Below are 12,232 nucleotides of genomic sequence, written 5' to 3'. Positions count from 1 at the left end.
TCTCAATTCCAGAATGTTTATTGGTAGGAGACTCTCCTCCTGATTCCATTGTCCCTGAGCCTTCAGAGAATTCCAGACAGCGCCCCAACCTAGTAGGCTGGCGTCTGTTGTTACAATTGTCCAGTCCGGCCTGCTGAATGGCATCCCCCTGGACAGATGTGGCCGAGAAAGCCACCATAGAAGAGAATTTCTGGTCTCTTGATCCAGATTCAGAGTAGGGGACAAGTCTGAGTAATCCCCATTCCACTGACTTAGCATGCACAATTGCAGCGGTCTGAGATGTAGGCGTGCAAAGGGTACTATGTCCATTGCTGCTACCATTAAGCCGATCACCTCCATGCATTGAGCTACTGACGGGTGTTGAATGGAATGAAGGACACGGCATGCATTTTGAAGCTTTGTTAACCTGTCTTCTGTCAGGTAAATCTTCATTTCTACAGAATCTATAAGAGTCCCCAAGAAGGGAACTCTTGTGAGTGGAAAGAGAGAACTCTTCTTTTCGTTCACCTTCCATCCATGCGACCTTAGAAATGCCAGTACTAACTCTGTATGAGACTTGGCAGTTTGAAAGCTTGAAGCTTGTATCAGAATGTCGTCTAGGTACGGAGCTACCGCAATTCCTCGCGGTCTTAGTACCGCCAGAAGAGCACCCAGAACCCTTGTGAAGATTCTCGGAGCCGTAGCCAATCCGAATGGAAGAGCTACAAACTGGTAATGCCTGTCTAGAAAGGCAAACCTTAGATACCGGTAAAGATCTTTGTGAATCGGTATGTGAAGGTAAGCATCCTTTAAATCCACTGTGGTCATGTACTGACCCTTTTGGATCATGGGTAAAATTGTCCGAATAGTTTCCATTTTGAACGATGGAACTCTTAGGAATTTGTTTAGGATCTTTAAATCCAAGATTGGCCTGAAAGTTCCCTCTTTTTTGGGAACCACAAACAGATTTGAGTAAAACCCTTGTCCTTGTTCCGACCGCGGAACCGGATGGATCACTCCCATTAATAAAAGATCTTGTACGCAGCGTAGAAACGCCTCTTTCTTTATTTGGTTTGTTGACAACCTTGACAGATGAAATCTCCCTCTTGGGGGAGAGAATTTGAAGTCTAGAAGGTATCCCTGAGATATGATCTCTAACGCCCAGGGATCCTGGACATCTCTTGCCCAAGCCTGGGCGAAGAGAGAAAGTCTGCCCCCCACTAGATCCGTTCCCGGATCGGGGGCCCTCGATTCATGCTGTCTTAGGGGCAGCAGCAGGTTTCCTGGCCTGCTTGCCCTTGTTCCAGGACTGGTTAGGTCTCCAGCCTTGTCTGTAGCGAGCAACAGCTCCTTCCTGTTTTGGTGCAGAGGAGGTTGATGCTGCTCCTGCTTTGAAATTACGAAAGGAACGAAAATTAGACTGTCTAGCCTTAGGTTTGGCTCTGTCTTGAGGCAGGGCATGGCCTTTACCTCCTGTAATGTCAGCGATAATTTCTTTCAACCCAGGCCCGAATAAGGTCTGCCCTTTGAAAGGTATATTAAGCAATTTAGATTTAGAAGTAACGTCAGCTGACCAGGATTTTAGCCACAGTGCTCTGCGTGCCTGAATGGCGAATCCGGAATTCTTAGCCGTAAGTTTAGTTAAATGTACTACAGCATCTGAAATAAATGAGTTAGCTAACTTAAGGGCTTTAAGCTTGTGTGTAATCTCATCTAATGGAGCTGATTCAAGTGTCTCTTCCAGAGACTCAAACCAAAATGCTGCTGCAGCCGTGACAGGCGCAATGCATGCAAGAGGTTGCAATATAAAACCTTGTTGAACAAACATTTTCTTAAGGTAACCCTCTAACTTTTTATCCATTGGATCTGAAAAGGCACAGCTATCCTCCACCGGGATAGTGGTACGCTTAGCTAAAGTAGAAACTGCTCCCTCCACCTTAGGGACCGTTTGCCATTAAGTCCCGTGTGGTGGCGTCTATTGGAAACATCTTTCTAAATATCGGAGGGGGTGAGAACGGCACACCGGGTCTATCCCACTCCTTAGTAACAATTTCAGTAAGTCTCTTAGGTATAGGAAAAACGTCAGTACTCGCCGGTACCGCAAAATATTTATCCAACCTACACATTTTCTCTGGTATTGCAACTGTGTTACAATCATTCAGAGCCGCTAACACCTCCCCTAGTAATACACAGAGGTTTTCCAGCTTAAATTTAAAATTTGAAATATCTGAATCCAGTTTGTTTGGATCAGAACCGTCACCCGCAGAATGAAGCTCTCCGTCCTCATGTTCTGCAAATTGTGACGCAGTGTCTGACATGGCCCTAATATTATCAGCGCACTCTGTTCTCACCCCAGAGTGATCACGCTTACCTCTTAGTTCTGGTAATTTAGCCAAAACTTCAGTCATAACAGTAGCCATATCCTGTAATGTGATTTGTAACGGCCGCCCAGATGTACTCGGCGCTACAATATCACGCACCTCCCGAGCGGGAGATGCAGGTACTGACACGTGAGGTGAGTTAGTCGGCATAACTCTCCCCTCGTTGTTTGGTGAAATATGTTCAATTTGTACAGATTGACTTTTATTTAAAGTAGCATCAATACAGTTAGTACATAAATTTCTATTGGGCTCCACTTTGGCTTTAGCACATATAGCACAGATATCTTCCTCTGAATCAGACATGTTTAACACACTAGCAAATAAACTAGCAACTTGGAAATACTTTTCAAGTAATTTACTATAATATGAAAACGTACTGTGCCTATAAGAAGCACAGAAAAAGTTATGACAGTTGAAAATTAATAAACTGAAAATTTATAGCATCAAATCTTTGTAAAAAACACAATTTTAGCAAAGGATTGCTCCCATTAGCAAAGGATAACTAACCCTGATAGCTAACAGTGAGAGAGATCAGTAAACTGTCATAAATTAAATAAAACGACTGCCAAGTGGAAAAAAAAAATTGTGCCCAAAACATTTTTTCACCCAGTACCTCAGAAAATTAAACGATTTTACATGCCAGCAACAAACGTTTAACATTAATAAATTGAGTGTTATTAAAAAGCCTATTGCTAGTCCCTGCAAATTAGGCTAAAGTTTTATGCATACAGTATAATTCCAGTGAAGTGCCATTCCCCAGAATACTGAAGTGTAAAATATACATACATGACAGCCTGATACCAGTTGCTGCTACTGCATTTAAGGCTGAGTTTACATTATATCGGTATGGCAGAATTTTCTCATCAATTCCATTGTCAGAAAATAATAAGCTGCTACATACCTCTTTGCAGATTAATCTGCCCGCTGTCCCCTGATCTGAAGTTTACCTCTCCTCAGATGGCCGGGAAACAGCAATATGATCTTAACTACTCCGGCTAAAATCATAGAAAAACTCAGGTAGATTCTACTTCAAATTCTACCAGAGAAGGAATAACACACTCCGGTGCTATTATAAAATAACAAACTTTTGATTGAAGGTATGAAACTAAGTATAATCACCACAGTCCTCTCACACATCCTATCTATTCGTTGGGTGCAAGAGAATGACTGGTAATGGCAGTTAGGGGAGGAGCTATATAGCAGCTCTGCTGGGTGAATCCTCTTGCACTTCCTGTTGGGGAGGAGTTAATATCCCATAAGTAATGGATGATCCGTGGACTGGATACACTTAACAAGAGAAATCAGAATACCCCATAACTTGGATAGAAAAAATAAAAACTGTACCTTACACCCCTAATGTCTGGGGCACTCACCACCTCCTAGGACCCAAACAACTAGCGAAACAGACTCTCCCCTTCGCCACGTGGTCAGGAATATGGAAATGGAGGCTAGAAATGTGACATCTAGTCACAAGGTACAACATGCAGGCCTGAAGAAAAAAAAAAAAAAAAAACATAATTTATGCTTACCTGATAAATTCCTTTCTTCTGTAGTGTGATCAGTCCACGGGTCATCATTACTTCTGGGATATTACTCCTCCCCAACAGGAAGTGCAAGAGGATTCACCCAGCAGAGCTGCATATAGCTCCTCCCCTCTACGTCACTCCCAGTCATTCGACCAAGGACCAACGAGAAAGGAAAAGCCAAGGGTGAAGTGGTGACTGGAGTATAAATTAAAAAATATTTACCTGCCTTAAAAACAGGGCGGGCCGTGGACTGATCACACTACAGAAGAAAGGAATTTATCAGGTAAGCATAAATTATGTTTTCTTCTGTTAAGTGTGATCAGTCCACGGGTCATCATTACTTCTGGGATACCAATACCAAAGCAAAAGTACACGGATGACGGGAGGGATAGGCAGGCTCTTTATACAGAAGGAACCACTGCCTGAAGAACCTTTCTCCCAAAAATAGCCTCCGATGAAGCAAAAGTGTCAAATTTGTAAAATTTGGAAAAAGTATGAAGCGAAGACCAAGTTGCAGCCTTGCAAATCTGTTCAACAGAGGCCTCATTCTTGAAGGCCCAAGTGGAAGCCACAGCTCTAGTAGAATGAGCTGTAATTCTTTCAGGAGGCTGCTGTCCAGCAGTCTCATAAGCTAAACGAATTATGCTACGAAGCCAAAAAGAAAGAGAGGTAGCGGAAGCTTTTTGACCTCTCCTCTGCCCAGAGTAAATGACAAACAGAGAAGACGTTTGTCGAAATTCCTTAGTTGCCTGTAAGTAAAATTTTAGAGCACGGACTACATCCAGGTTGTGCAGTAGACGTTCCTTCTTTGAAGAAGGATTTGGGCATAAAGAAGGAACAACAATCTCTTGATTGATATTCCTGTTAGTAACTACCTTAGTTAAGAACCCAGGTTTAGTATGCAGGACTACCTTATCCGAATGAAAAATCAAATAAGGAGAATCACAATGTAAGGCTGATAATTCAGAGACTCTTCGAGCCGAGGAAATAGCCATTAAAAATAGAACTTTCCAAGATAACAACTTTATATCAATGGAATGAAGGGGTTCAAACGGAACGCCCTGTAAAACATTAAGAACAAGGTTTAAACTCCATGGTGGAGCAACAGTTTTAAACACAGGCTTAATTCTGGCCAAAGCCTGACAAAAAGCCTGGACGTCAGGAACTTCTGACAGACGTTTGTGTAACAGAATGGACAGAGCTGAGATCTGTCCCTTTAATGAACTAGCAGATAAACCCTTTTCTAAACCTTCTTGTAGAAAAGACAATATCCTAGGAATCCTAACCTTACTCCAAGAGTAACCTTTGGATTCACACCAATATAGGTATTTACGCCATATCTTATGGTAAATCTTTCTGGTAACAGGTTTCCTAGCCTGTATTAAGGTATCAATAACTGACTCAGAAAATCCACGTCTTGATAAAATCAAGCGTTCAATTTCCAAGCAGTCAGCTTCAGAGAAGTTAGATTTTGATGTTTGAAGGGACCCTGTATCAGAAGGTCCTGTTTCAGAGGTAGAGACCAAGGTGGACAGGATGACATGTCCACCAGGTCTGCATACCAAGTCCTGCGTGGCCACGCAGGTGCTATTAGAATCACTGATGCTCTCTCTTGTTTGATTCTGGCAATCAATCGAGGAAGCAACGGGAAGGGTGGAAACACGTAAGCCATCCTGAAGTCCCAAGGTGCTGTCAGAGCATCTATCAGGACTGCTCCTGGATCCCTGGATCTGGACCCGTAACGAGGAAGCTTGGCGTTCTGTCGAGACGCCATGAGATCTATCTCTGGTTTGCCCCAACGTCGAAGTATTTGGGCAAAGACCCACTCCCCCGGATGAAAAGTCTGACGACTTAAGAAATCCGCCTCCCAGTTCTCCACTCCCGGGATGTGGATTGCTGACAGGTGGCAAGAGTGAGACTCTGCCCAGCAAATTATCTTTGATACTTCCATCATAGCTAGGGAGCTTCTTGTCCCTCCCTGATGGTTGATGTAAGCTACAGTCGTGATGTTGTCCGACTGAAACCTGATGAACCCCCGAGTTGTCAACTGGGGCCAAGCCAGGAGGGCATTGAGAACTGCTCTCAATTCCAGAATGTTTATTGGCAGGAGACTCTCCTCCTGACTCCATTGTCCCTGAGCCTTCAGAGAATTCCAGACGGCACCCCAACCTAGAAGGCTGGCGTCTGTTGTTACAATTGTCCAGTCTGGTCTGCTGAATGGCATCCCCCTGGACAGATGTGGTCGAGAAAGCCACCATAGAAGAGAATTTCTGGTCTCTTGATCCAGATTCAGAGAAGGGGATAAGTCTGAGTAATCCCCATTCCACTGACTTAGCATGCACAGTTGCAGTGGTCTGAGGTGTAAGCGTGCAAAGGGTACTATGTCCATTGCCGCTACCATTAAGCCGATTACCTCCATGCATTGAGCCACTGACGGGTGTTGAATGGAATGAAGGGTGCGGCAAGCACTTTGAAGTCTTGTTAGCCTGTCCTCTGTCAGGTAAATCTTCATTTCTACAGAATCTATAAGAGTCCCCAGGAAGGGAACTCTTGTGAGTGGAACGAGTGAACTTTTCTTTTCGTTCACCTTCCATCCATGTGACCTTAGAAATGCCAGCACTAACTCTGTATGAGACTTGGCAGTTTGAAAGCTTGAAGCTTGTATCAGAATGTCGTCTAGGTATGGAGCTACCGAGATTCCCCGCGGTCTTAGTACCGCCAGAAGAGCACCCAGAACCTTTGTGAAGATTCTTGGAGCTGTAGCCAATCCGAATGGAAGAGCCACAAACTGGTAATGCCTGTCTAGGAAGGCAAACCTTAGGTACCGATAATGATCTTTGTGAATCGGTATGTGAAGGTAAGCATCTTTTAAATCTACAGTGGTCATGTATTGACCCTCTTGGATCATAGGTAAAATTGTCCGAATAGTCTCCATCTTGAACGATGGAACTCTTAGGAATTTGTTTAGGATCTTTAAGTCCAGGATTGGTCTGAAAGTTCCCTCTTTTTTGGGAACCACAAACAGATTTGAGTAAAACCCCTGTCCCTGTTCCGATCGTGGAACTGGATGGATTACTCCCATTAACAAGAGCTCTTGTACGCAGCGTAGAAACGCCTCTTTCTTTGTCTGGATTGTTGACAATCTTGAAAGATGAAATCTCTCTCTTGGAGGAGAGTATTTGAAGTCCAGAAGGTATCCCTGAGATATTATCTCTAGCGCCCAGGGATCCTGAACATCTCTTGCCCAAGCCTGGGCGAAGAGAGAAAGTCTGCCCCCCACTAGATCCGATCCCGGATCGGGGGCCCTCAATTCATGCTGTTTTAGGGGCAGCAGCAGGTTTCCTAGTCTGCTTGCCCTTGTTCCAGGACTGGTTAGGTTTCCAGCCTTGTCTGTAGCGAGCAACAGCTCCTTCCTGTTTTGGTGCAGAGGAAGTTGATGCTGCTCCTGCTTTGAAATTACGAAAGGAACGAAAATTAGACTGTCTAGTCTTGGCTTTGTCCTGAGGCAGGGCATGGCCTTTACCTCCTGTAATGTCAGCGATAATCTCTTTCAACCCGGGCCCGAATAAGGTCTGCCCTTTGAAAGGTATATTAAGCAATTTAGACTTAGAAGTAACATCAGCTGACCAGGATTTTAGCCACAGCGCCCTGCGTGCCTGAATGGCGAATCCTGAATTATTCGCCGTAAGTTTAGTAAGATGTACTACGGCCTCCGAAATGAATGAATTAGCTAGTTTAAGGACTCTAAGCCTGTCCGTAATGTCGTCCAGAGTAGCTGAACCAATGTTCTCTTCCAGAGACTCAATCCAGAATGCCGCTGCAGCCGTGATCGGCGCAATGCATGCAAGGGGTTGCAATATAAAACCTTGTTGAACAAACATTTTCTTAAGGTAACCCTCTAACTTTTTATCCATTGGATCTGAAAAAGCACAGCTATCCTCCACCGGGATAGTGGTACGCTTAGCTAAGGTAGAAACTGCTCCCTCCACCTTAGGGACCGTTTGCCATAAGTCCCTTGTGGTGGCGTCTATTGGAAAAATTTTTCTAAATATCGGAGGGGGTGAGAACGGCACACCGGGTCTATCCCACTCCTTAGTAACAATTTCAGTAAGTCTCTTAGGTATAGGAAAAACCTCAGTACTCGTCGGTACCGCAAAATATTTATCCAACCTACACATTTTCTCTGGTATTGCAACTGTGTTACAATCATTCAGAGCCGCTAACACCTCCCCTAGTAATACACAGAGGTTTTCCAGTTTAAATTTAAAATTTGAAATATCTGAATCCAGTCTGTTTGGATCAGAACCGTCACCCACAGAATGAAGTTCTCCGTCCTCATGTTCTGCCACCTGTGACGCAGTGTCTGACATGGCCCTAATATTATCAGCGCACTCTGTTCTCACCCCAGAGTGATCACGCTTACCTCTTAGTTCTGGTAATTTAGCCAAAACCTCAGTCATAACAGTAGCCATATCCTGTAATGTGATTTGTAATGGCCGCCCAGATGTACTCGGCGCTACAATATCACGCACCTCCCTCTGAGCGGGAGATGTAGGTACTGACACGTGAGGCGAGTTAGTCGGCATAACTCTCCCCTCGTTGTTTGGTGAAATTTGTTCAATTTGTACAGATTGACTTTTATTTAAAGTAGCATCAATACAGTTAGTACATAAATTTCTATTGGGCTCCACTTTGGCATTGCAACAAATGACACAGGTATCATCCTCTGAATCAGACATGTTTAACACACTAGCAAATAAACTTGCAACTTGGAAATACAATTCAATTAGAATAATATTAAAATGTACTGTGCCTTTAAGAAGCACAGAAGATCTATGACAGTTGAAAATTAATAAATTGAAACAGTTATAGCCTCAATCCTTGTAAACAACACAACTTTAGCAAAGGTTTAATCCCATTAGCAAAGATAACAAATTCTGAAAGCAGGAAACAAATTACAGAATAAACGTTTTTTATCTCAGTCAAACTATAATTCTCACAACTGCTGAGAGAAATTACCTCCCTCAAAATAAGTTTTGAAGACCCCTGAGCTCTGTAGAGATGAACCGGATCATGCAGGGAATACAATGAGTTGCTGACTGAAATATTTGATGCATAGTAAAAGCGCCAAAAAACGGCCCCTCCCCCTCACACACAGCAGTGAGGGAGAACAGAAACTGTCAGAAAAACAGATTAAGCAACTGCCAAGTGGAAAAATAGTGCCCAAACATTTATTCACACAGTACCTCAGCAAATGAAAACGATTTTACATTCCAGCAAAAACGTTAAACATAATCTCTAGTTATTAAACAGCTTTATGTATTTCTTACAGTGTAATTCTAGTGAAGTACCATTCCCCAGAATACTGAAGTGTAAAGTATACATACATGACATTATATCGGTATGGCAGGATTTTCTCATCAATTCCATTGTCAGAAAATAAAAACTGCTACATACCTCTATGCAGATTCATCTGCCCGCTGTCCCCTGATCTGAAGTTTACCTCACTCCTCAGATGGCCGAGAACAGCAATATGATCTTAACTACTCCGGCTAAAATCATAGCAAAACTCTGGTAGATTCTTCTTCAAACTCTGCCAGAGAGGTAATAACACACTCCGGTGATATTTTAAAATAACAAACTTTTGATTGAAGATATAAAACTAAGTATAATCACCATAGTCCTCTCACACATCCTATCTAGTCGTTGGGTGCAAGAGAATGACTGGGAGTGACGTAGAGGGGAGGAGCTATATGCAGCTCTGCTGGGTGAATCCTCTTGCACTTCCTGTTGGGGAGGAGTAATATCCCAGAAGTAATGATGACCCGTGGACTGATCACACTTAACAGAAGAAAAACGCCAATTCCACAAGGACCGTGCAGCCTGACAAAAAGAGTCTGTTATGTTCCGGTAGCCACGAGCCCAAGTGACACTACACATTAGCAGATAGAATCACATAACAAACATGATTAATGTCCCCCTGTTCAATAACCCCCCTCATGAGATATTACCCCTCGATTCCATAGGATAAGAGTCCCACAGAGACCCTGACTTCTTTGTTTACATTACATACATCAAAGTAAAATGAAACAATCTTACCGGAATCTATGCTATGGAACAGGAACATGGCCCTTCAAGTGTGACAGATAGTAGCCTCGCTTCTGACATGGACTTGAGTGAACAAAACAGGTAGCAAAACTTGTCAACGCTGATTGTTAATATGAGTCGGATGGTTTTGCAGAAAGACATTCCCGGCATCTCAAGACTAACTTTCATCCATGCTCTCACTGAGAGACTGACAGGACTACTTAAAACTCCAGTCCCATTTTGAAGAGTACTACCCTCAATAAGAGACTATCTTTAATCTTCCAACACTTCTCTGCCAACCTCCTGTGACAAAAGGCAAAGAATGACTGGGGGATGAGGGAAGTGGGGGAAGTATTTAAGCCTTTGGCTAGGGTGTCTTTGCCGCCTCCTGGTGGCCAGGTTTTGAATTCCCACAAGTAATGAATGAAGCAGCGGACTCTCCTCCCATTAGGATGGAAAAGTATGTATAGAACTCTTGGACCCACGGCCTCCTGGGATTTGTCAAACTCCTAATGCATATAAGATACTTCAAAAAAAGAATGTGCCATGAGCTCATATAATGTGCAAATCTACCCTTAAAAATGTAATAGTTTATTTATGGCTGCACTAGTTTTTATGTATTCACTTAATCAACAGTTCTGTATCCTAATATTTCCTTAAACTAAAAACAGTATCATTTTGACAATGACGTGAGTTATAGTGCTCCTGATACAAAAAGCTTCTCACAATAAATACTGACAATTATTAACATTTCCATGTACTAGGGGATTTAACCAACACTATATAATGAGCCTTTTTATCCAGCCTTTACTATTAAGAGATTTTTTTATTTTTACCTTCAAAAATAATAAGGATATTCATAGGTTTCATAATTATTGCAATTAAATAACTTTCTACTGTAATATATTAACTCAGCCCTAAAATGTTTAATTACACATAGTATTTAAAAGAAGAAAAGAAAAGGATGGTGCAAAGTACTTTCATTGTTTATTTTTTCCATGTTTCATGTCATTTACAACTTAAATATGGTGTTTTTTTAACCACTTCCCTAAATAGGATGGAGTGCATTCTACGAGATCTGCAACATGCTACAGAGAGACTTCTTGATCAGTGCAGGAACGCATATATGTCCCTAACAGAGAAGATGGCTTTTCAAGGGCTATGTCCCTAGAGTGACCTAAGTTACCAAAATAATATTGATATATTAAAATATAGTTTAAATGCTTTATAAGACATGCAATTTGTAGGCAAATAATTTCCATTGAAATAGTTTTAGATACATACTATGCATATATGTATAGAAAATACAATCTAATCTCTTTAACCAACCTATAATGTATAAGGATTAGTATTTTAAACACATAGCACATAATATAATGATAATATGAGATGTTAATGACATAAAATATTGTTGTTTACACTTGGTCTCATCAATTCTCCAAGCTGTGCTATTTTAGTCGCAAATATACAAATATTTCAAAATCTAAATTGTTCCAAATTCCAAGCCTTTTGGATAAAGAGTTTTGTACCTGTACCAGGAACATAAATTTGTTTGACTACTCAGTATTAAATGAGTTCTTAAATAGACTTTGACGCTTACCTTCAGCAAAGCCAGTGAGGAGATGTACACCTGCTCTGCTGTGTCCACGGCAGGAGCATCTGTAGGCGGGCCCTGAAAAAAAATGAGAGTTTTATTCCACTAATTAATCAGGAGGGTTTTACCATTTGTTCATTATTCATAATTATTTTTCTGTATAGATCAGAGGCATTAAGAGTGTCTGACATTCTATTTAGTGGTGTGCAAGTCAACATTTGTTCTCTGCACTCTAATAAAAACCAAACAGAACAAAAAAGGGAATGTTTTAAAGATTACAACATAATGTTTATGGTTAAAAATATGTAACATTAGGGCAAGAATCTAGTCTCACAGGGACAAGGTTTTTTTGTTTTTTTTCTTAAGCATCTTCAGCTGCAAAATATTGCAGATCTTCCAATTATCTCTCACACATACTGGTGTGAATGTAAGTGCTGTTAGCCTAGCATGTTTAACTAGCTTCAAAACAAACAATTTAAATTTGCATCACCTGATAAGATCTAAAAGATGCATTCAGGTAAGGGCTATGGGAGATCTTCAGTAGAACATAGGTGAAAAAAATGGATCACTGTTCCCTTGATAGAAAATTCTGTGAACAAACATGACTGTGTACCCAAATGAGGCCAATTATATTTCCAGCCAGCACTGTGAACCAATTCAAAATC

General features: G+C 41.8%; 1 protein-coding gene across 1 annotated transcript in view; it reads right to left on the bottom strand.

The window, feature by feature from the left end:
- The window catches only part of PSMD14 (proteasome 26S subunit, non-ATPase 14), a 367,270-nt gene that overhangs the window by 173,468 nt on the left and 181,570 nt on the right, over positions 1-12,232 (bottom strand). The window contains exon 2 of the mRNA XM_053698365.1: positions 11,574-11,645. Within this exon, the coding sequence (XP_053554340.1) occupies positions 11,574-11,645 (72 nt within the window). The remainder of the gene's footprint in view (positions 1-11,573; positions 11,646-12,232) is intronic.

This window comes from Bombina bombina, chromosome 1, assembly GCF_027579735.1.
Source record: "Bombina bombina isolate aBomBom1 chromosome 1, aBomBom1.pri, whole genome shotgun sequence".
NCBI lineage: Eukaryota > Metazoa > Chordata > Amphibia > Anura > Bombinatoridae > Bombina > Bombina bombina.
Note: the sequence above shows the minus strand (reverse complement) of the source record. Positions and strands in the feature narration are given on the sequence as shown.